This window comes from Triturus cristatus, chromosome 9, assembly GCF_964204655.1.
Source record: "Triturus cristatus chromosome 9, aTriCri1.1, whole genome shotgun sequence".
Taxonomy (NCBI): domain Eukaryota; kingdom Metazoa; phylum Chordata; class Amphibia; order Caudata; family Salamandridae; genus Triturus; species Triturus cristatus.
The window spans coordinates 61,609,700-61,635,143 of NC_140592.1; the positions used below are offsets into that span (position 1 = coordinate 61,609,700).

General features: G+C 44.4%; 1 protein-coding gene across 2 annotated transcripts in view; it reads left to right on the forward strand.

Annotated features, from left to right (window-relative positions):
- CHCHD6 (coiled-coil-helix-coiled-coil-helix domain containing 6) overlaps positions 1-17,270 on the forward strand; it is a 1,117,425-nt gene extending 1,100,155 nt beyond the window's left edge. For both annotated transcript variants that reach the window (XM_085624411.1, XM_085624412.1), the window contains one exon: positions 12,583-17,270. In XM_085624411.1, the coding sequence (XP_085480537.1) occupies positions 12,583-12,606 (24 nt within the window). In that variant the 3' untranslated portion in view covers positions 12,607-17,270. The remainder of the gene's footprint in view (positions 1-12,582) is intronic.
- The last annotated feature ends 8,174 nt before the right edge of the window (positions 17,271-25,444 follow it).

Below are 25,444 nucleotides of genomic sequence, written 5' to 3' on the forward strand. Positions count from 1 at the left end.
GGAACAAGGTTTCCTTCCTCGTAGTAGTTCATAAGGGAAAATATTTTTGAAGAATGCGGAGTGGTGCGATAAAACCATAACATAGATCTCTCAGCATTTTGTACATTGCACCTTCCAGCCAAGGCCCACTGAACACAATTGTTAAGTACCCTATTTATACGCTCCACCAAACCATTGGTCTGTGGGTGATAGAGCGCACTCTTTGAATGCGTAATACCACCTTGGTGTAAAAAACAATCAAATTCATGACTAGTAAATTGTACTCCATTGTCGCTTACAATAGTGGAAGGAAATCCTTCTCTCAAAAAAATATCTTTCAAGAAATCAATAACACTCCTTGAACTGGGTTCATTGATAAAATGTATTTCTGGCCATTTAGAGTAATAATAAATTGCCACAATAGCAAACCTAGAATTAGCAGGAAGCATATTAAAAGGTCCAACTAGGTCTATACCAATGTTTTCCCAAGGCCTATTGGGTAACTCAATGGATTGAAGAGGAGGTGTACGAACTTTCAAACTCTTTTCTGAACTAGAACAGACAACACACTCTCCAACAAATGTATCAACATATTTGTCCATCTGTTGCCACCAGAAGTGTTCACGTAATCTTCTGTTAGTAAGTGTCTTCCCTAAATGACCTTCATGTGCACCTAAAATTAACCTAGTCCTTAGCATGTCAGGAGGAACTAGTCTATCACCATGTACAAGTAGGCCATCCTCAACAGAGAGTTCAGGGGGAACTTTAACAAACGTCTGGAGGGAAAAATGAGCATTCTTCTCCCTCGGCCAACCACCTTTCACACAACTGATAACTTCACACAGTAACACATCTTTTGAAAGTAGATCTCTCCACTCTGCTTCACTAACAGCACACATTTCGTCCAGTCCCAGAGAAGCAACAAAACACTCCTCGTCATCATCATCAACAATCTCATTGTCAGATTCGACAGAATACCTAGAAAAATAATCTGCTCTGACATTCTTATTTCCAGGAATATAAGTCACATCAAAGTCCTATTGCAAAAGTTTAGTAGACAAACGTGCAATCCTCGTGGTATGTTCCTTCAGTTTATCTCCAGAGAGAATAGATACAAGAGGACTGTGATCTGTGCGCATTTTAAAATGTTTACCCCCAAATGTATGGACTAAATGTTCTTATAGCCCACCAGCACGCCAACAACTCTCTCTCAATGACAGAAAAGTTAAATTCGGAAACACGCAATACTCTAGAAGCATAACCTAAAGTGTGCTCATTCCCATTGATGTTTTGGGTAAGAACAGCACCCAAACCCAATCTACTGGCATCCACTGTGATAGTACATGTAACATTTGGGTCAAGAGGTTTGAGGATCCTAGGACTAATTAGCTGACGCTTGATCCACTCAAAAACTTCAGAGTAAAGGAACACTTTTTTAAGCATATTGGAAAGGGGTTGAACTCTGGAAGCATAATCCGGTATAAACCGTGAGTATAACTCACACAGGCCAATAAACGACTTGAGGCCAACTTTGTCTTTGGGAGGAGGACACTCAACTATAGCTTTTACTAGACCTGGTCTAGGTTCAACTCCATGTTTGGAAAGGACATGACCTAAATATTCCACCTTTTGTACTCTGAAAACACACTTTTCTTTTTTTAAGACAACACCACCATCACGCAAAGCCTCCAAAACACAAAACATGGTATCATCATGTGACTCGCACGTTTCACCGTGAACTAAAACGTCGTCTTGGAAGACAACAACACCTTTGATATTTCTCAGCAAATTTGACATGATTCTCTGGAAGACTACTGCCACAGAGGCCAACCCAAATGGCATGCGGCAGTATTGGAAAGTCCCAATAGGGGAAACAAAAGCAGTTAAATGCAGAGAAGAGGGATCAAGAACAACTTGGTGATAAGCTGATGCCAAATCTAACTTACTAAACCACTTAGAACCATTAATTAGTGACAGCATGTCAGGAATCTTCGGAAGGGGGTGTGAATCGATCCAAATATTTTTATTAAGATTGCGCAAGTCTATGCAAACACGAATCGCACCATTTGTTTTCTTAGCTACTACCAAGGGAGAAAGCCAAAGGGACGATTCTATAGGCTCGATAATTCCCTTCTTACAAAGACCATTAAGCTCTTGTGCTAGCTGATTTCTCACACTAAATGGTACATTTCTGAGCCTATGTTTAACTGGTATAGCATTGTCCTTGACCTTGATGACATGAGCAAAGCCTTTAACTTGACCAAGACCATCACCAAAAACAGTTGGAAAACGTTCTGACAAAATATCAACGAAATCGTCTGAACAAAGAATAGAGACTTGGTCCTTAGTGCCTGGTTTAAGTACCATTTTGAAAAGTCCCTGGTGGAACCACCCAAGGATATTTAATCCCTTGATGGCTACATAAACTTTGCCAAAAATGTTCCTTCCCCAAACTTCTAGAGAGTCCTCAAAATATCCTGCTAGTTCAATAGTTCTCCCTTCGTAAGAAACAGGAGATCCATCTGGAGGTTGTAATAAACGAGAACCCCAAACTTCTTTACATTTTTCTTATGTTAACATTGTTATTCTTGCACCCGAATCAACCAATAAACAAACCTTCTTATTACCAATTTCCACATCCATGTAAGGATCCACACATTCAGAAAACACGTTAGATTCTGTATTCACATCTCCGACAACAACAACCATGTCCCTTAAATCATCCTGAATTTTGCTGTAATCATCAGGCTTGGATCCTGACACAGAAATATTAGCAACAGAGGAAGAAGAACTAGTGCTCTGTTTAGCATCTTGAGGAGAAGAAAAACTTCTCCTCCCGTTCTGGCAAACTTTTGCAAAATGACCCAATCTACCACACGCTGTACAAATCACATTTTTTGAGGGACAAGGACGTCCTGACTTAAAGTGAGGAAAATTTCCACATTTAAAACAAATATTTGTTTGTTTGAAGAACTTATTATCATTACGTGTAAAGGTGTTATTTTAAACGTCTTTTGACCTTACAACACCGATAGATTCTTCTTTGATGGGTGTAGGTGAAGACTTCTCATCTAGTTCTTTTACTGAGAACTTTGAAAGTTCTATGCTTTTCGCAATGCGAATGGTCTCTTCCAGCGTGGGATTACCTAAGAAGAGTAGTTTTTGTTGAATCCTTTTGTCAGTACATTTACAAATATATTGGTCTCTTATCAATTGGTCTCTAAACCCCTCAAACTGACATTCTGCACTTAGAATACGCAGTGCGGAAATGAAATCTTCGACTTTTTCACTAACTTTCTGTTCTCTCTTAAAAAATGTATGCCTCTCAACAAGAAGACTGGATTGAAAGTCAAAACGTAGTTACAATTTTTTAACAGTCTCTTCAAAGTCATTATTCCCCTCATCATCAGTAGTGCGTACTAAAGGAGGTACATGTTTAAAGATGTCTCTTCCTTCGAACCCTAACACATTTAATAGGAGACACTTCTTTCTCTCAGCTCTGTAGCGCGAACCACCTATAGCACGGATATAAGTTATGAACGCGTCATACCAGTTTTTTCCATAAGATGGGTGGTTCACCCGGTGTCTCAAGAAAGGGTGGAGGTGGAGAAACAGACTGCATAATGAAAGTGGAAATATACTGCGTAAAAATTGTTAAAAGAAATTATCTTCACAAGCTTCCTCCAAGGTAGGTACACAATTAGTGGTGTGTGTATCACCGTGGATTTAAATCGTTGAATAACTACTAATACTTGAAAGGAAACGTAGTTGAGAGGTGTGCTCTAACTTGGTGTGCACAAGACTGCACAAGACCGTTAAAGAACTGCTAAATCTTGAAGTATGCTTAAGATGCACATCACATTTCTTTGAACAATAGACTCATGTGTTTGATGAGTATATAAAATAAAAAGAAAATATTTCACAGTTTACATGTAACCATTCAAAGATGCATGTTAAATGCTTATCAGCGTGGTCTGTGTAGAACCATGTAGTAACACTTTTTTTTATAATTGCTTTTTAAACTGTAGATGACTAACGCGTTTGGTGTGCGCATCACCGTGATTTTAGTAAAGACTGTTCGAGTTTGAATAATGGCGTTTTGAGTCAAGTAGGACGAAAAAGTACCTTAAAAGTAGCAGAAAGGTGTGCGTGCCACCGGTAATAAACACGCAGTTGGGATAAGCACAACAAATGATTTGCGTGTCATCGATGTTGAACGCATAGAAAAATGATGATGTAAAAAAAAAAAAACGATGACATACAACACGAAGAGAATGCCAATCCGAGAAAGATAATGAGGAAGTGTGAAATCACGCCAACCACAAGATGGCGCCGACGTGAAACGTAGCCCAAGACTTCATAGAAACTGAAGATTCCTTTTTACTTTCAATCTTCTTGTAACGTTGCGTGTACATGAAAGATGGCGTACTTTGTGAAGACTGAAACGCCAACCTTCACTGACGATCCGAGACGGGCCGTGACGTGAGGATCAAGTCGTTGTCCTCTTTTGCCGCTGCTACGATTGTGCTTAATAGAAAACAAAACAGTACCTCTTGAGAGCTCCGGCGGAAACAGTTGCGTTCCAGCATCAGTCACTGTGTGATGCTATCGTCCTTCAAAGCGCTGACTCGCCGATGAAACTAGGTTTTCGTGGGTTCTGCAGACACCTGTGACCGATCGTCGCCATGTAATTTGTAGTAAGTCACGTCACTTCTTGATAGGATCAAAGGATGAAGTTTAATTAAATAACAGGTGCTGCTCAGCAGCCAGCTTAAGCAGTGTCCTCATACAGCGAACTGTCACATCTGTTTAAAAGGTAACGCTCTAAAAGGAATCTTGAGGCCAGAACATCATGGCCCAAGTATTCTAACCCTGGAGGGAAACACTACACTCACACGAACAACTATTGTACCTTGTCCTGGTGAGGGGGTGGGGTCATGAGTTGCTGCCTGGCTTGTACAGGAGGGCGGAGATAGTCACACTTTGTACCGGTCTGATGTCCGCGACAACTGTAGCACTCAACCTGCCACTCCACACTCTGCGCTGTATCCTCTGTTTCAGTACTAGATACACTGCGCTGTATCCTCTGTTTCAGTACTAAGATACACTGCGTTGTATCCTCTGTTTCTGTACTAGACACACTGTGCTATATCCTCTGTTTCAGTACTAGACACACTGTGCTGTATCCTCTGCTGTATCCTCTGTTTCTGTACTAGATACATTGTTCCGTATCCTCTGTTTCTGTACTAGATACACTGCGCTGTATCCTCTGTTTCAGTACTAGATACACTCTGCTGTATCCTCTGTTTCAGTACTAGATACTCTGTGCTGTATTCTCAGTTTCTGTACTAGATACACTGGGCTGTGCTCTCTGTTTCAGTACTAGATACACTGCGCTGTATTCTCGGTATCTGTACTATATACACTCCGCTGTATTTTCTGTTTAGGTACAAAATACACTGTGCTGTATTTTCTGTTTCGGTACTAGATTTGCTATTCTTAAGTTACATTTCACTAGCAGATAAGCTGTACTATGAGCCTGATTTCAGTAGCACGTATCATGTACTTCAGTCCCAGTTTCAGTACCAGATGCGCTGTTCTGTGGCCCCAGTTCCAGTAGTAGCTGCACTGTGTCCTAGGACGGGTTTCAAAAGTGGATGTGCAGTTCTATAGGCCTTGTTTCAGTACTATAATTCGCTGTTCTGTAGACCCAGGTTTGCTAGTAGTTATGCTGTACTGTAGTCCTGGTTTCAGTAGTAGTTACCCTGTGCCGCAGTCCTGGTGTTGGTTCCATATATTCTGTACTGTGGCCCCGGTGTCACTAGATGACACGCTGTGCTGTCGGTTTCAGCAGTTCAGACCTTTACCTGCAGTCCCAGTTTCAGTACTCGATGCGCTGTACCGTTGACCCGGTATCACTAGTACATATGCTGTAGTGTACCCTGGTTTCAGGATGGGTACCATTAGTTGCAGTCTGTGTTTCAGTACTAGATACCTGTACTGTGGCTGGGTTCTACTAGTAAATATGCTGCAGGGTAGTCCCAGTTTCTGTACTAGATACGCTGCACTGTGGGCCCAGTTTCAGTAGTAGGCACTCTGTACTTTAGCCCTGGTTTCAGTAGTAGGCACTCTGTACTTTAGCCCTGGTTTCAGTAGTAGGCATCCTGTACTGTAGCCCTGGTTTCAGTAGTAGGCACCCTGTACTGTAGCCCTGGTTGCAGTAGTAGGCACCCTGTACTGTAGCCCTGGTTTCAGTAGTAGGCACCCTGTACTGTAGCCCTGGTTGCAGTAGTAGGCACCCTGTACTGTAGCCTTGGTTGCAGTAGTAGGGACCTTGTACTGCAGTCCCAGTTTGAGTATTGACTGTGCTATACTGTAGCTATGGTTTCAGTTGTAGGCGCCATGTACTGCAGCCCTGGTTTCAGTAGTAGGCACCCTGTACTGCAGCCCTGGTTTCAGTAGTAGGCACCCTGTACTGTAGCCCTGGTTTCAGTAGTAGGCACCCTGTACTGTAGCCCTGGTTTCAGTAGTAGGCACCCTGTACTGTAGCCCTGGTTTCAGTAGTAGGCACCCTGTACAGTAGCCCTGGTTTCAGTAGTAGGCACCTTGTACTGTAGCCCTGGTTTCAGTAGTAGGCATCCTGTACTGTAGCCCTGGTTTCAGTAGTAGGCACCCTGTACTGTAGCTATGGTTTCAGTAGTAGGCACCCTGTACTGTTTTCCTGTTTTCAGTAGTAGGCACCCTGTACTGTAGCCCTGGTTGCAGTAGTAGGGACCCTGTACTGCAGTCCCAGTTTGAGTATTGACTGTGCTATACTGTAGCTATGGTGTCAGTTGTAGGTGCCATGTACTGCAGCCCTGGTTTCAGTAGTAGGCACCCTGTACTGTAGCCCTGGTTTCAGTAGTAGGCACCCTGTACTGTAGCCCTGGTTTCAGTAGTAGGCACCCTGTACTGTAGCCCTGGTTTCAGTAGTAGGCACCTTGTACTGTAGCCCTGGTTTCAGCAGTAGGCATCCTGTACTGTAGCCCTGGTTGCAGTAGTAGGGACTCTGTACTGCAGTTCCAGTTTGAGTATTGACTGTGCTATACTGTAGCTATGGTTTCAGTTGTAGGCGCCATGTACTGCAGCCCTGGTTTCTGTAGTAGGCACCTTGTACTGTAGCCTTGGTTTCAGTTGTAGGCACCCTGTACTGTAGTGCTGGTTTCAGTAGTAGGCACCTTGTACTGTAGCCCTGGTTTCAATAGTAGGCACCCTGTACTGTAGCCTTGGTTTCAGTAGTAGGGACCCAGTACTGTAGCCTTGGTTTCAGTAGTACGCACCCTGTACTGCAGTCTCAGTTTGAGTATTGACTGTGCTATACTGTAGCCCTGGTTTCAGTAGTAGGCACCCTGTACTGTAGCCCTGGTTTCAGTAGTAGGCACCCTGTACTGTAGCCCTGGTTTCAGTAGTAGGCACCCTGTACTGTAGCCCTTATTTCAGTAGTAGGCACCCTGTACTGTAGTGCTGGTTTCAGTTGTAGGCACCCTGTACTGTAGCCCTGGTTTCAGTTGTAGGCACCCTGTACTGTAGCCCTGGTTTCAGTAGTAGGCCCCCCTGTACTGTCTCCCTGTTTTCAGTAGTGGGTACCCGATTCTGCAGTCCCAGTTTCAGTATTAGGTACGCTGTATTGTTGCTCTGGTTTCAGTAGTAGGCACCCTGTACTTTAGCCCTGGTTTCAGTAGTAGGCACCCTGTACTGTAGCCTTGGTTTCAGTAGTAGGCACCCTGTACTTTAGCCCTGGTTTCAGTACTGGGCACCCTGTACTGTAGCCTTGGTTTCAGTACTAGGCACCCTGTACTGTAGCCCTGGTTTCAGTAGTAGGCACCCTGTACTGCAGCCCTGGTTTCAGTAGTAGGCACCCTGTACTGCAGTCCCAATTTGAGTATTGACTGTGCTATACTGTAGCTATGGTTTCAGTAGTAGGCATCCTGTACTGTTTTCCTGTTTTCAGCATAGGCACACTGTACTGTAGCCCTGGTTTCAGTAGTAGGCACCCTGTACTGTAGCCCTGGTTTCAGTTGTAGGAACCCTGTACTGTAGCTATGGTTTCAGTAGTAGGCACCCTGTATTGTAGCCCTGGTTTCAGTAGTAGGCACCCTGTACTGTAGCCCTGGTGTCAGTAGAAGGCACCCTTTACTGTCTCCCTGTTTTCAGTTGTAGGTCCTGGGTACTGCAGTCCAAGTTCCAGTATTAGCTAGGCTGTACACTAGCTCTGGTTTCAGTAGTAGGCACCCGGTACTGTTGCTCTGGTTTCAGTAGAAGATGCCCTCTTCTGCAGGTCCAGGTTCTATACTCAATATGCTGTACTGTGGCCCCAGTTTCATAGTCTTTGCACTGTAGTCTAGGCCTGATTTCAGTAGTAGATCAACTGTACTGTAGCCCTGTTTTCAGTAGTAGGTACCCTGCCTGTACTGCAGTCACAGTTTCAGTATTAGCTCTGCTATACTGTAGCTCTAGTTTCAGTAGAAGGTTCCCTATTCTGCAGTCCCTGTTACAGTACTTGATACGCTGTACTGTAGACTTGCTTTCACTAGTAGCAAAACTGTACTATTGCCATGTTTTCAGTCGTAGGTACCCGGTACTGCAGTTCCAGTTTCAGTATTAGCTCTGTTGTACACTAGCTCTGGTTTCAGTAGTAGTTACACTGTACTGTTGCTCTGGTTTCAGTGGAAGATGCCCTCTTCTGCAGGCCCGGTTTCAGTACTCGATATGTTGTACTGTAGACCCAGTTTCAGTAGTAAGTATGCTGTACTGTGGCCTTGGTTTCATATTCTTTGCACTGTATTTTAAGCCTGGTTTCAGTACTGGATATGCTATACTGTAGCATCAATAATTTCTGTAGTGAGCATCTCTAAAATCAACTATATTGTATTTTACGCCTAAACCTGTCCTGAAGAAGGTGGTGTCAACTAACTCCAGTCCACCGAAACGCCGCATCGACATTTGGTTTTAAATAATATGATAATTGTTTAAAATTATATTAGTTTCCTAATTGTTTTTTTCCTTTACTAGTCAATCTGTGTGTATGTTTTGAAAATACTTTCTCATATGTTTCTTTGGGAATTTATGTAAAATTATACATCATGTAGATGAATATAAATCACTAATGTGTGAGATGTGTACTCCAAAGTTGTTGAACTAACTTCTGCACTTGGATAAAAACTAAGGATTGCCCCTTGGAGGAGAAATTAATTATAAATAAGAACTATTGTGTTTTTAAATGCCTGGGATATTAAAATGTATTCATGAACAGTTTTCATCAACGATTTGCATAATCTGTTTAATAATCTTGTAAAATAAAGGAGGAGATATAATTTTTACTAAAAACAAGGCTTATTGGTTCTATGCTTTAAATGTTTGAATTGAGTATGAGCTATTAACACTCTTTGATTATTGGTGCTACTTGACCCAGTTCCCTTAGTATCTGAAGGGCTCCTCTCTGTTTTGGTTTTGGTATGCTATACTGTAGGCCAGTTTCAGAAGTAGTTGCACTATATCCGAGGCATGGTTTGAGTAGTGGATGTGCAGTACTGTGGGCCCTGTTTCAGTACTAGATACCGTACCGTAGCCCAATTTCAGTAGCACCTATGCTGTACTGTACCCACAGATCTAGCAGATGGTGTGACATGCTTGTTGCATCATTTTCTTGTGACAGACTGTATTGTACTGCCAGCGTAGTATCCGCATGTACTGTAATGCCAGTGTAGTATCCGCATGTACTGTAATGCCAGTGTAGTATCCGTATGTACTGTAATTCCAGTGTAGTATCCGCAATTACTGTAATACCAGTGTAGTATTTGCATGTACTGTAATACCAGTGTAGTATCTGCATTTACTCTGCCAGTGTAGTATCTGTATGCACTGTAATGCCAGTGTAGTATCCGCATGTACTGTAATGCCAGTGTAGTATCCAAATGTACTATAATGCCAGTGTAGTATCGGCATGTACTGTAATACCAGTGTAGTATTTGCATGTACTGTAATGCTAGTGTAGTATTCACATGCACTGTAATGCCAGTGTAGTATCTGCATGTACTGTAATGCCAGTGTAGTATCCGCATGAACTCTAATGCCAGTGTATTATAACATGTACGGTAATGCCAGTGTAGTATCCGTATGTACTATAATGCCAGTGTAGCATCCGCATGTACTTTACTGCCAGTGTAGTATCCTCATGTACTGTTATGCCAGTGTAGTATCCGTATGCACTGTAATGCCATTGTAGTATCCGTATGTACTGTCATGCCAGTGTAGTATATGCATGTACTTTACTGCCAGTGTAGTATCCGCATGAACTGTAATGCCAGTGTAGTAGCCGCATGTACTATAATTCCAGTGTAGTATCCGCAGGTACTATAATTCCAATGTAGTATCCGCAGGTACTGTAATGCCAGTGTAGTATTCGCGTGTAGTGTAATGCCAGTGCAGTATCTGCGTGTAGTGTAATGCCAGTGTAGTATCCGCCTGTACTGTAATGCTAGTCTAGTATCCGCAGGTACTGTAAGGCCAGTGTAGTATCCGCATGTACTGTAATGCTAGTGTAGTATCCGCAGGTACTGTAATGCCAGTGTAGTATCCGCATGTACTGTAATGCCAGTGTAGTATCCGCAATCAAAAAACAAGGGAGTTACCCCAATGTGAAACTCACAAAGGGACGGGGTATCAACTTGCAACGAAAACAAAAGTGTCCCTATTAGGAAAGGCCTACTGAATTATTCTATTGTGCAAATGTCTGATATACACAGATTCTGTAAATTATTTCGTAAATGAGATTTAAACAAGGAGTCTACATATAGTAGCTTGTATATGTACTGAATAAAATTTGAAATACTTGTTAGTAAAATCACAAATATTTATTGTTAATGAACATTAAAAATATCCTTCCCTCCCAGAGTGGGTTACAATCTTTTAATAAAATTCACTTCATCACAATAAAAACAAATCCTTGTGAATGCATATCACAAAAATCATAATAAAAGTCGACGCGGCGTTTCGGTGATTTCACCTTCTTCAGGACTAAAAACAGTTTGATCAAATCTCAATTTTCTTGAAATGGAAGGGGTGGACGTTTTAATAGACTGTCCAAATGGAATAACCCTTCACGATAGAGGTATCTATTGTCGAATAAGCCTTGTTTTCAATTGAATTTAAAAATTATGTTTATGTCCGTAAGAGCCACCGTGGATATACTCGTATTTTCGAGAGAGGCCCACTTTAACAATTTCGGGGATAGTCACTCTAGGGCAACCCGGAGTTCAAAGGCGTGTAAATTCTTTTCATTTCTTCAGCTCTAGTCGTTAGATAAGAAATTTATATAAGACGGGTCATAGACAGTGGATTTTCTCAATTAATCACTTTCCTGTACTCGATCCTCGTCAAGGCAAAACGGCCTCAGTCCGTAAGAGCAGGGAGGCCGTTTTGCCTTGACGAGGATCGAGTACAGGAAAGTGATTAATTGAGAAAATCCACTGTCTATGACCCGTCTTATATAAATTTCTTATCTAACGACTAGAGCTGAAGAAATGAAAAGAATTTACACGCCTTTGAACTCCGGGTTGCCCTAGAGTGACTATCCCCGAAATTGTTAAAGTGGGCCTCTCTCGAAAATACGAGTATATCCACGGTGGCTCTTACGGACATAAACATAGTTTTTAAATTCAATTGAAAACAAGGCTTATTCGACAATAGATACCTCTATCGTGAAGGGTTATTCCATTTGGACAGTCTATTAAAACGTCCACCCCTTCCATTTCAAGAAAATTGAGATTTGATCAAACTGTTTTTAGTCCTGAAGAAGGTGAAATCACCGAAATGCCGCGTCGACTTTTATTATGATTTTTGTGATATGCATTCACAAGGATTTGTTTTTATTGTGATGAAGTGAATTTTATTAAAAGATTGTAACCCACTCTGGGAGGGAAGGATATTTTTAATGTTCATTAACAATAAATATTTGTGATTTTACTGACAAGTATTTCAAATTTTATTCAGTGCATATACAAGCTACTATATGTAGACTCCTTGTTTAAATCTCGTTTACGAAATAATTTACAGAATCTGTGTATATCAGACATTTGCACAATAAGATAATTCAGTAGGCCTTTCCTAATAGGGACACTTTTGTTTTCGTTGCAAGTGTAGTATCCGCACCATCCCGTTGCCTCTGCTTAGGTAGTATTTGTGCTGACTGTGGCCTCAGTTACATTATCAGACACACTCTGCCAGTATTACTTGCACTAGTGTACTCTGCTGTAACCGCAGCACAGACGCTGTAATCGAATTTTTTGCAGTAGGTGCACTGTACTATGGTGATCGTGTTTCGTGCTTTCGTTCTTTAGCCAATGTAATATTTACAATATTGTATGCATGTAGTGAAACAAGCCCCTGCAGCTCACCAGGGTGGTGCATCTCTTCCACTGCCTCTTTCCTTGTGCACAGCTCTATCTTGGACAGTGACCTCACCCCTGCTAATATTTACAATATTGAATGCATGTAGTCAAGCCCCTTGAGCTCACCAGGTTGATGCATCTCTGACCTCACCCTTGATCTTCTCTGTTTTTTCAGACGCTGCTGGTGAACCACGGATAATCCAGGACACACTTCCAGAGCAGCAGCCACGGAGGCCGGTGCGGTTCACGGATGTCGCCTCCGGAGGACCCCACCCTGTTCTACACTCCCTTGACTCTCAATGAATTGATACTGTCCCCATTCCAGGGGCACCCTTTGAATACGTCCACGTGTGCTCCAAGTGAGACCTCAGTCGTGCAGGAATGAGCACTGTATGGGTGCCCATGTGCCTAACCTTGGCATCAGATGCAGAGGGCACAGCTGTAGGTGTTCTGGCCCAATCAGAATTGACTTGGTTTGTGTTTAATTACCTTCCCTCGTCCTTTTCCAGTTTTCCTTTCGTTTGTACAACACTGCATGGTAACAAAAGTGTAATACACTGGTGCCCACAACCCTCCTCCTTCCCAGGTTTTTGCTATGTGCCCCTTTGCTTTCTCTCTTTCATTTGCCATTTTCCATAGATCCGAGGTTTGGGGGGACCAGGAGGCCGCTTCAGAGTCCAGGGCCTTTGCTTTGAAGTCACCCCCCCCACCCTTAGCCTACGAAAGTCGTCGCCCACTAATGTTCCATGCAGCTGTGGAAAAATCGTTTCATCATCACCTCTTGCACTGACACTCCACCCCGCCACAATCTCTAGCCACTCTCCCTCATGTCTCATGGAAGCGGAACACTTGCACAAGGTGGAATATTGTGGTGTATTTTCACTCCCTTTCCTTGGGTGATGTTGTGTTGTCAGTTTTATGTTTGCTACTTAAAGCCTTATCTGCTTCAGTTTTCTTGATGATTTGAGTGGCCAGATATTGTAAAGAGTGACTGGTAGACTTACTGCCTTGTGATAGGCTGATGGGAGACCACCGCGCAATATTGGCATCTTTTTGTCCAATATCTGGGCGATCTCAAGTCGTCCATTGGACGTGAAAGCAAGGATGTTTAGGGCCCTCCTTCAATATCTCATTCCAATTCGTAAATGTTCTCTAATCGGTGTGTAATGTGCCTTGGATGCCAGTTTTTCTGGGTTTGATGTTGTAGGGCGAGGGGGCTGACGTAAAAGTACATGCATGCGACAAACCGTTGCGTTTTTGGAAACAGTAGTTGTGTACTATTTAATTCCCAAGAATAGTCAATGAGTGAGCGGTGATTAACACGTTATTTGATGCTAGATTTGTGGTGTGCCAACAAAACCATATTGCAATTTTGTATTGCCTTTCCGCCATGGAAGTCAGTCTAACCACCCCTTACCTGCCAGGTGGCATCAATTCTTGTGAAAGGCATTTGCACCAGGTGTTTTAAGAGTTAGAGGGAAGCAAAATTTCCACCTCGTTCTAATATGGGGGGGGGGGGGGGGGGGGGAATCCTTTTCAACACAGCACGGTAACATGTTGGGCAAACTTCACAAAAGTTCATGTACAACAGAAGGTGGAGCCTGTGGAGGGTAAATTAATTTTAAAACTTTATGAGCTTTACCAAAATGGCGGCAGGACCCTTCAACAAAGTCCGGTAATGTCTCCCTGATGCCTGCAGATCTTGTCCGATGGGGTTTGTGTCCCGCCCTCAACTGGAACAGGGTGTTTCTGCATCAGTCGTACACATCTGACCACAGTGCTGATCGTGCATCTGTCTCTCTTTATGAAATCCACATTTTAGATTTTTTTGTGTTTACAGCCGTTAGGCGCTCCCCGTTTTCCCAAGTTGGGACCATGGAGCTGAAGTACGCGATGGCCGCCATAGTTTTCAGTCAAGTCAACGGCATTGATCCGCTGAATCCATACTTCCATAGAGGACAGCATGGTTTCTGTTGGGCCCGCCATAGATACACCTAGCAAACACCTACACACCCGCTGAGGAACCACATGGAGCCGGTCTCATTCCTTGGACCGATCGAGTCCCATCAATGTTTAAGTAATGTTGTGTTTCACTCCTTGACGGCTGCATGATTCAGCTGTGATCCTTGGCATGTGAGTCTTTACGGAATTCTGCTCAGTTTCTTTTACTCTCTTGATGTGTGCATGGAAAAGTAGAATATAAAGAGAGGATGTCACAAATGCTGCCTTCTGACAGCCTTGGTACAGGCAGCTAACTTGAACTAGTGCCTTGAAGATTATTTTTGTTCTAATGGTGAAAAGCTTTCAGTTGTGTGCTGCTAGACCCAGAGATTTCCCCATAAGATCTTATTCGAATGTAAATTGGACCACCTCCTTCTGCTTGTTGGCACATTTTACCCAAGGTCTTTTTTATGCTTTTTTGTATTTACAGTATGCACTATCTGTCTTCTATCGCCATGACATTGTTTTTTCCTGGGGATTTTCCTATGACCTCCCCGTGTCAACCCCTTTCGCTTCCTGTATCCCATCATTTCTGCCCCGTTGCTCCTGTTTCTGCCTATATACGTCCCCTGCCTCCCCTGTTTCATCTAGAGGTGGCCTCTCCTATTCTGCCTGCCTCATAAGGCAGCTGATTCTTTTTTTTCGTGGAATCTGCCCTCATTTTGTTACCCATTTTGTATGACCCTGTGTCATATTACTTTTTGCTGATATTTCAAAGATTCCTCCTGCCTGCAACAATGGCAAGCTTCTCTTGCTCCGTCTGTTTGCTGCCTGAAGCCTCTCTGTAGGAAATGCTCCGATTCCACAGCAAATTTACAAATCGCGGCTGCAAGCGCGTTCTCACCAGAACTGTGTGCTTATATGCCGGTAGCATCACTAACTCATTCCAGGGGTGCCTCCCTCTTTATTGCCAAAGAGGTGGTTGTTTCTCAAGCATTTCTTCCCATTTTGTAAGATATTTGTCTGGTCTTTTGAGCTTCTAGATCCTTCTTGAACTTTAACAAGGTGCCTTGGTCTTCTAGGGAAGCACTGGCTAGACAGTGACATGTCAGTTGGTGGCCCCCACTTCTCTTTGCACAGCTTCCTGCTCGTTTGCCATTTGAAGTAATCCCAGTCTCAAGATCTGGCCTTAGTTTTTTCCAGGTGAGTCTCTTGGTAGCCAAGAATCATCTTCCTATCTTTTGGTTTGTATCTTGTACTCCGAGTGCAGTTTCTGGCGCTGCACTCTTCTGTGTATGTGCGTTGCCTGCTGTAGACAAAACTGCTGAAACAGTCATGGTGTCCAAAAACAGTATTTATCTAGAAAATGTACAAGTGTAATTAACGACATTGGTTTAGAATCTGTTAATGAACCTGAAAATAGTGTTTGTTTTTCTTTTCACTTGAGTGAACATGTGCATCCATGTCGCCTGGGACACCATGTCTTCATCCTTGGGCTTTTATTGGACAATCCTATCAATAATGGGAGATGTGATCTTGGTTTGATATGGCTGAATCAGTTTGTCCGAAGATGTCAATTTATATAGTTCGTAAAATGGACTCCCGGACTGAATCAATCTCGTCTTTGAGGACAGGGATCCTTCTGCTAACCTCAATTTAGGGACATAATTCTGCATCTCCTCTGTACCATGCTGGCAGTCTTCATGCAGAAAGCTTGATGCAGGCTCTATAGGGGCTCCGTTTTGACTGCTGTGTTATACCTCACGCCCAGGCCCTCCAGTAATCTCAGCTAGTTTTAGTCTTACGATGGATGCTGCACACACAAGGGCCAACTTCCCTTCCAAGCGGGTAGAAATGCAAAGTGTTTTTGATGCTAAACCATAGAGACACTTAACATCCAAGCGTTTTTGGGGGTGCAGAGTGCTGTAATCCCAAAAGAATTAAGGGCTCCAAGTCACCCGAATGCCATCTGTTGCGACATGAGGTTTCTGATGAATTCTTCAGTTTTAAGACTTGGTTTTCAAACTACTTGAACCAGAGTCCAAACACTTGTAAAGAGAAAGCACAGGAATGGAACTGTGGCATCCTGATGAACTGGATTGATTTAGCCAACCTATCGAAAGAGCGTGTCCTATGCTAGAGGGCTTTCCAACGACTAGTAGCCGGCTCGTGTTCAAAGGAGAGATACCCCCATGTACATTATGGATCATTTTGAACCCGATGTGGTCCCCTTAAAAGAGGAAAAACAAATGGTCACGCCCTGAAAGTTCACTCGCATTTTTTGGGCGAGTGGGATGGACGAAAAGCGAGATGACAGTGTTTGTTTGTTGCCAGGACAGTCTCTGGCCAAACAAACGGGCGAATCATTGACTTTGCATCTTTTCGGTATTAGCAAGTGGGTGATTCCAACGACTTGGAATGAAGTTTTCACCATCTGCAGACTGCTTCTGTTGTTTGTTTCAGACTTTGAAATGTAGGTTTGTTTGTATTGTGTACTTGGAATGAAAGTCTAGACATTTTTAAACAGTAGTTGCAAAGCCCAATGACCCAGAGTTGTTAAAATGAGTTGTGGCGGATCGGCACATTTGCTGTGCGCGCAGTTTTAGTGGTTAAGCACCTTTTCCTGCTCCGATGTAATTGGTTGATGACATTTAGGTAGGGGTGCAAACATCACTTTGGCCCCGCCCTTCACTCCGTCCACCATAGAACAATGTGGCCAGTTCCCTAGTGGGTTACGATTGCCTCATGCGCGTCCCCGGTAGCCACCAGCGACACAACGTCAAGCAGGGCAGACTCCTCGCCTCCCCCCCCCCCCCCTCCCCACTGCCTGTTTAAGAGATGCTCCTTCTCCCTATGTTAATGAATTCATTCAAACCTCGCATCAAAATGGCGTCCTGCTGCTGTAATAAAACTTATCACCTGGAACACATGTGCTGCCGCCTCGTTCTTTGCATTCAGAGGGACTCGAGCCTCGGCAAGCCGCGATCGACTGCTCCAGGTTTTATTCTGATGAGTCTGCAGAGCTCTGCGAGCCTCCTGTTAATCTCCAGAAGCCGGCACGTGGGTATCTTGGACATATCTTCGCCCTCCATACTGTCACCGACTGTGTCCCGCGGCTTCAGTCAATTTACCCGCGAAGAGCTCTTTAAACTTGGCTTGTCAGCGATTACCTCGAGCAGGCTCGCGCTCTTAAGTTGTGTCTTTGATTAAACAGGGAATTGGACGCGGCCTGCTGATAAGGAAGCGGTGGGCCCGATCTGGGGTTAAGTATCTGAAGTGTTATGATCCGGAGTTCCATCTCTGTCACTTGCGCCTCTCTGTGTGATCTTGGATGCAAATCACTCTCTCTTTTTGTGTCGTCATTCTGGGTTCACACTCGAGTGGTTTAAAGTGGATGCCTGCGATCCTACCGAAATGTATCCAGGACAGCCTACAACCACCAGCCAGGATGGGATCGATTAAAAAGCAAGAACGGACACCAGAACAGGTTCATCAAAATGGAACTTTGAGTACACAGCAGATATAAATGTTTGTTTTTCCTATCGCACTTAACCACGATTCTTCATTATACGAGGGAACTGATGAACAGTGGGGCTGGAATATTTTTTTCAGAGGGGAAGGTGGGGGGGGGGGGGGGCTGCCATCAAAGTTACATCACTTAAATCATAGGGATTGTGAAATATCCAAGCTTCACTCAAAGAATAAATGTATCAAACATGCCGTGCCCAATCAGGAGGCGAGTGGAAAGGGTGCAGGATGCATCCCCTAGGGCCTTTCATTTCCGAGCACACTGCCGCAGATATTTTACTAAAGCCTGCTGTGCTAGCGGAGTGCCATTTACAGACAGCACACTTCCCACTGAAATTGCCATACAATGTGCACAAACATACAGTCTTTCTGATGAAACTACATAAGACACAAACAATAGATCACATGTGGGGTTTCAGCGAGTATCACTTGCACATCACTGACTAAAGTATCTTGATCGTATTAAAACCTTTATTCCCATTACATTTCAGAACTGCAAAAAAATACGCATAATTTGTGCTTTTCTAACAGGTGATGCATTTTGAAATATTTGTACATTTCATTTACAGGTATTTAAACTTTGTGGCGAGCTAGAAAACTAGACATCCAACAGCCTTTCCTTTCACGCTCATATGTGCCAGGAAAGAGTGTCGCATAGTTCATAGTTCACTTTACAAAACCCTACAAACTTACAGTCAAACATAGAGACGCAAACAACAGTCTCCATGTTAAAAGGATAATCAGAAAATTGTCAGAAGACATAGACTGGAATTTGAACGCACAGGAACTGAGACAAGATAATAACAAAATGTAAAGGCATCCTTATTGTTCATTCACCTTCTGAATAACAGTGCAGTTACTTTGGGGGTGCTGCCGCACCTCTACTTCCAGCGCCTATGCGAAGCATATAAATATAAAGTGATTTGCCCAGGATCACACAACTTAAATTTCAAAGCCAGGATTTAATAACATGTCTTCTGGTTCCATAGGAAAAGAGCAGGTTAATACTGTCCATGAAAGGCCATCACAGCATGATTGACAGGTGTCCGTACCCTCTTCTGGTGTTAGCCTTTTCTTCTGTTAGGTGTCTCACCTCCAGGACCAGGTCCCATGTATTGTTCACACCCTGTCAAGGACTACGCCCAGATTCCAATCCACGTTTTTTGCTTGATATAGAACATCCTCCTTAACAATGCCCTTGTTCAGTGTCCACACCACTATGTTGCATTCCATCCGAGAACGCCATTTTGTGGCATCCTGAAGTGAAACTATGTTGTTTTGTGGGAATCTCCACCCTGCCTCAACAAAGCATTTCAGAGTTGTGTGCACACTAATGACCGAGGCATGCCAATGTTTGGTTTGTTTAGTCTGTGGCTCTGTTGTTTAGCAGACACTAATCACACTTACACCCCCACCGAGGTTGCCATGATTGTTGTTATTGGATGGTCCCTTCATCACACTCCATTACATGACCCCAATATATTTGGGGCTCAAGCCACACGGTTGGCACGACAGAGGTGGTTGCTTTCCACTGAACTTGGTGGGTAGCAATACTGAATAATTCTCCACCCTTCCTCGGTTGCCTCATACCTGAATAAGCTGTGACCTCTGACTGATGTCACTCCTTTGCTTACTTCATTCCTTCTGGACAAGGCCCCACCCACAAACCAAAATCCGTTCAGTCTCTGCCCCAGCGATTGATCCTCACCTCAGTTTGAGTATGTGACTTCCCCCATGCCTCCTATTCAGACGCTACTTAGATGAAGCCTTCGCCCCGACATAGCTTGTGTTTCAGAGGGGCGGGGTGGGTGGTTTACCTCAGCACCACTTCCTGAGTCAAGCCTTCTGGGTAGTTTGGCCTGGCATGCGTGAAACCTTAGCTTCCACAGTGGGCCAGAGAGTTGCCTACAGTCGTCAGTGTTGGAGAAGGAATGCTGGAACCACACTTGTCCCTTCCCCAAGGTTCATTTCTTAACTGTAACCTTTTCCGAGCAGCTGTCATCTATGGGTGTTGCTATAATCTTGTGGACATGGGCCATACGGGGCCAGAGGGCACTATGCCATCCATGCAGGGTCCATCAGTTGAGGGCTTCCTAGGAAGACGAGAGTTCTGAGGCTGGGTCCTCGCAGTGATATTGTCACATCCTGTAGTCTCCTTTGGTGTGAGATTTACAGCTAAAGTGCTTTAGACAAGCACCCTTCAGCACCGCTCTGTCACAGCATCACACAGCACCTATAGAGCACCCTTAACAGCCGCTGTCCATAGAGGACATCCACAGGTAATGCCAAGCTGAGGAACCCTAAAAGATAGTCACGACACTATATAGACTCATCCATCTTCTGCACTGGCATGGGTTGCCCCTGAATGTTGAACTAGAACAACTTTCTACTATATTATAACACTGTGCAAGAAGTAGGGTACCTCCGCTGTGGGAAATGACAGGCTCCAGGGGGACTCTTTGGAACTGGAGGCTGGTTAAAAAAAACCTCACCCTTTATGAAAAGCTTCAATCAAACCTTTGTTATAAGCTTTATGTCTAGGAGACTAAGTTAGGGCATTGTAGCAGTTGTCTTTCTAGAATGTTACTATAAGCACTTCACGTAAATAATCATTTAACGTCATATGCTGCTTAGTACCACAGTTTTGTTGTTGAGTTCTGTAAATCATGGACCTACTATTGCCCAGTGTCATTGTGATCAGTTTGCTGACCTTGAAGGGTTGAAACCCAGGTGGACCCTGCTGACATCTGAACTCGTGACCTGCAGATCAGAACAGGTGGCATTTATTTATTTCATTTATTGTGGTGCGTGTACAAAGTGCTTAACAACAACAAGTAACACAGGTACCCGAAATGCAAGCAGGTCAGTAGGTATAACAGGGTAGTGATAGAGGGAGCGGTTCTTCGATCGTTAACTGGAGGTGCAGAAATATGCAGGAGAGCATCATTTCACAGGTGAGGAGCAGGTAATCTGAAAGAAAGAAAGTGCAGGGAGGCACCTGGAGGTGGAGAAACGGCAAGAAGAGATAGAGAGCCAGAGCGGAAAGAGCGAGTTGGCGTGCAGGCGAACAATGAATTCCAATATGGCGGTATTGTGGAGCGGCACTGTAAAATTACTGGGGAATAATGCCGAGAGTGCAAGGCCTCTATTGGTCCCTTCAGAATACATCAATGTTGAGCTATATAAGGACAGTAAGATAGTTTAAAAAATATATATATATTTATTCAATTTTCAGTACAATATACACAACAAAAAATGCAGCAGTATGTTATCATGAATTATCTGGGCATTAGCAGGAAAGTCAATAAAAAAGTTGCTGGGGGGGTCCCAGGTGGAGAAACAACCATACATCGCATGCTTTTAGAACGCGGTCGTTACAACGTCTGGGTTGTTACAACGCAAGTCATTACATCACAAGCCGTTTCAACGACTTGCTGTAGGGGGCGCACTGGTGTTGGATTTACAAACCAACACCTTCCCTGCTGTTCCACAAACTGGAGTAGGAATAGTAAATATACTATTCCTAAGTCTGGCGCACCCCCTACAGCAAGTCATTGAAACGACTTGCAATGTAATAGTTTGCGTTCTAACAACGCGGTCGTTGTAACAACCGTGTTGTAAAGGCATGCGATGCAAAGGTATGTATTCCCCAGGTGAGGCGAGAGAACAAGAGGCTCAGACCAACATCAAACAGAAATGCACTCAAGTGTCTTAGAAGGATTACTGAGCAGAGGGAACCGTCCGTAACCCGTAAGGGGACCCACTGGTGGTCGAGGGAGCCGCGGCAGCTTGTGCCTGTTCATCCATCTCAGTCCCAGTCCTGGACAGCACAGAGGAATCAGCATCGTCTGCCGTTGGTGTGTCCGGGCCTGAGTCGTCACCCCGGTCCATGCTCTGAATACCCAACCTGTCCAACATGTTCCCCCCAGATCTCAAGGACACTCTGCATTGTTATCAGTGTGGACCCTCCAGAGCCGACGTTCTTCCACTGCTGCCATTCCAGGGAGTCGGCGAGCCGTTTAGACACAGTTGGAGGGGTCTAGCTAGCCCAATGTATCACTATGCGCCATCTCGCAAGCACTAGTCCCAACTGTGCAAATCTGTGCCTTATTTTTTACCCTTCATGGGAAGAGGCAGTCCCAGCAGGCAGTTTATGGCTGTCAGTTCTGCAGTCACCTTTGTCAGTCTATGCACCTCCTGCAGTACCTCACTTCAGAACTCCTGTCTCTGCATGCAATCCTATGCGACATGTCCAAAATCTGCCGGGAGTGCCCTGCACCGATTGCAGCTTGCCAGACCCATCGGATAGATCCTATGTAGGCGCCTTGGCATCAGGTAAGCTCTATGCATGTAATAAAAATTGGACAAATGTACCAAATTGAATCGGGCTTTGCTGGCTACACCACAGACTTGTGTGGGTGCCCTGTTCCATCCGCCATCCATGAGGGGGGGTCTCCAACTCCCCACCCCTTGCAGCCTGACTGGGTGCAGCATTCGTCTGCCTATCCCTCTTGAGGGTAGCAGTAAGCCGGGAGATAATACCTTTGGAGGCTCTAGCATCACCGGCCGGACTTGGGACTCGCCCGGCTCACCCAGGAATGCCGTCCAGATCTTGGGGTCATGTGGGATATGCAAATATTGATCCCCGATCTATGCCGAGTGAGTTTCAACCTCCTCTACTGACATACAAGTGCAGGTTAAAAATAGTCTCCCGCCCTCTGGCTACTACCCAACATCCATGGAATCTCGGCTATACAGGAGGGGCACAGCCACCAAAAGGAGAGTAGGATAGTTAAGAGGGATAAAAAAGACAGACACGTGAGTTTTGAATAGGGTGGAGCAGCAAAAGTAGGTATCTTGGAAGACCAGGATATAAAGATGAGCAGCAGTTAATGCGAGGCCAGACATACACATTGAAACGGCAATTTGAGAGAAGAGGAGGGCGTTTAACTCACTGAGCTAACTTGAAGGCTTGAACACCTAACAACGTTTTGGTAGTGAATCTGTTTTAGTGCACATTTTGGTAAACTGTCTTCTCTAAGGTGCCCATTGATTTTCTTAGTCTTCACGCTTCCTTGGTAAGAGGCTTTATGGGTCCTGCCTTTTTCACCGTTGAAGAAATGCTGCTTACAAACGTCTGAACACTTTGAGCAAGCATTCCTCTAAAACCAAGTTATAGAGCACCATGTTGTGCCTTTCCTTCACCCTGAACATGTCCGCCTATGGATGAGCATTACAACGGCCTGCATCTTTCTGCTTAGAAGTTATCCCCTCCAGCCACTCTGCAGCAATTCAACTGCTGAACACCAATCAGCATACAAAGCAACGGCTTGATCCACCCCGGCTTTAACAACTGGCCTCAAGTCACCCTCATTCACATCCCAAATCAGCATCACGTGTGAGACCATAAGCCATTAGAGTTAGGTCTGCACTGACCGTCCGGTACAAACCTTCGGCCTCGTTCCTCTATATGGTTATGGAACTCCTCGGTGACTTGCACTATCCTTATAATGTATAGACGTCACAGAGGAAGAGCATCTCTTAACTCAGCGAACGGCAGGAGGGTGATTGCACCAAGGATTTTGAGCACTGACTCCTTGCAGAGGGTGCAAGGCACAGAGACGGAGTGCAAGCTGTTTTGGAGTTTAACCCCTCCCCTGCTCATGACGGAGCCATTCCGTCATGAGCCACGGTTGCCGTGTGCTCATGACGGAGTGGTTCCGTCATGCTGCGGCCGTTGGCGGCTGCTCCGCCCACGCGGCGCTAATTCCCCGCCTGTGCGGGCGATTAGCGCCGTGGGCGGAGTCATGACGGAACCACTCAGTCATGAGCACAGCTCAACCGTGGCTCATGACGGAGTGGCTCCGTCATGAGCACAGCGCCACCGCGCTGCCCCCCAACCCCCCCCACCAGCGCTGCGGCAGAATTCCCGCCGCAGCGAAGGGGTTAAATCAGAAGGTAACAGACTAACACTTATCTTTTTATGAAATGCTATTTTAGGTGTTGCTAACAGACAGCTTAGGTTTTACAAGCCCCAAGTGATAAAAAAATATATAATGAAAAAATAAACAAACCATATAATAATTTATGCATGCCCACCATAAAGAAGGGCATCTCAGTGCCAGGGCTGATGGGGCAGTAATTTACTTTGTCATTGTTTGTCAATTTGCCATTCTTTATCCCTTCTTTTATTTTGTATTTAGTTACCCCAGTCTGCATAAACTATATCTTCATGTTACAGTAACATAAAGCCAATACTACATTTTCTTGCACCTATAAGAATTATATTTTCCTGTGAGATGCATTAGAGAGTTGAAATTAATTGATGCCTTTGGAAAGAGGATGTTCTCTTCGGCTAGTTTAGCTTGAACTTGAGGATCCTACGACTCAGTGTTCTGTTTGGGAAGGTAGACCCATCATGTATGAGACCTGGCTATTGAGCATCTTGCCAGCTATTCTGGAGGACCTCAGTGCCTCGCTGGTTCCATGATGGTGAGGATATGGCAAAATATGTCTCATGTGCTACCTTGGACACAACAAACTGTGTCAGAGGGATTGACATCAGTATAGTTCTCAGAAGAGATCAACCTGGTTTTCAGGAGATGTCCTATCGTCTTTGATGGACATGCCCTTTGATGGCTCTAGACTATTTGGAGAGAATATTGATTCAGTGCCCCAACAATTTAAGGACTGTCGAGCATGATCCTTGAGGTTCTTGCCTTGCGCCTAGCAATTCCACCAACCGTATTGGAAATTTGGGGTTATTCCAGCAGGCTAGCTTACGAACAATGCCAGGTCTACCAACCTGTGCAGCAACAGCTACCCAGTCCTTTTGGGGCAGAGGTCATAGAAGCGGCTGGACCCAATTGTACTAGAATTGACAGCCCTCCGTTAACTCTTCCTCTCCTGGTGCAGCAGCTGCAAAGCTGCTTGAACTTGCCACCACAGGTCCAAACTCATCTAGTAGTAGGCAGGATTTGGCATTTCCCCGCCGACTGGAGCTCTATCACATCAGACAGATGGGCCTTTCAGGTCTTTCTTGGCCCGTTTTCCTCACATCAGAGCAACTCACAGCAGATCATTGCACAAACAGTCAGTCTTCTGGAGGCCAAGGGTGCCATCAAGTAGCTGCTGGCTTCAGAGACAGGAAAGTGGTGCTATTTACATTGCTACCTCATTCAGAGAAGGACGGAGGCCTCATGCCCATACGGGACCTCTGTCCCCTCAAGGACTTTCTGTGGAAAGACAAATTAAAAATGCTTCCCTGTCTCAGATTCTTTCAGCTATGGATCCAGGAGATTGGATGATGTCTCTGGACCAGCGCATGCATTTTTAAACACCAGTTATGCAGTCCTACCGGTATTATTTGCAGTTCACAGTGGTGTTGAACACTTCCAATTTGTCAACTTCCATTCAAGCGTACCACGGCCCCTTCAGGTGTTCACGAAAGTTATGGCATTGGTTGGTGCCCACCTTATGAGGTCGCGGATATATATGTTCCCATAGTACAGTAACTGACTGCTGAAGGCTGGCTTACCACAGTCAGACGTAGACCACCTCTGGATAAT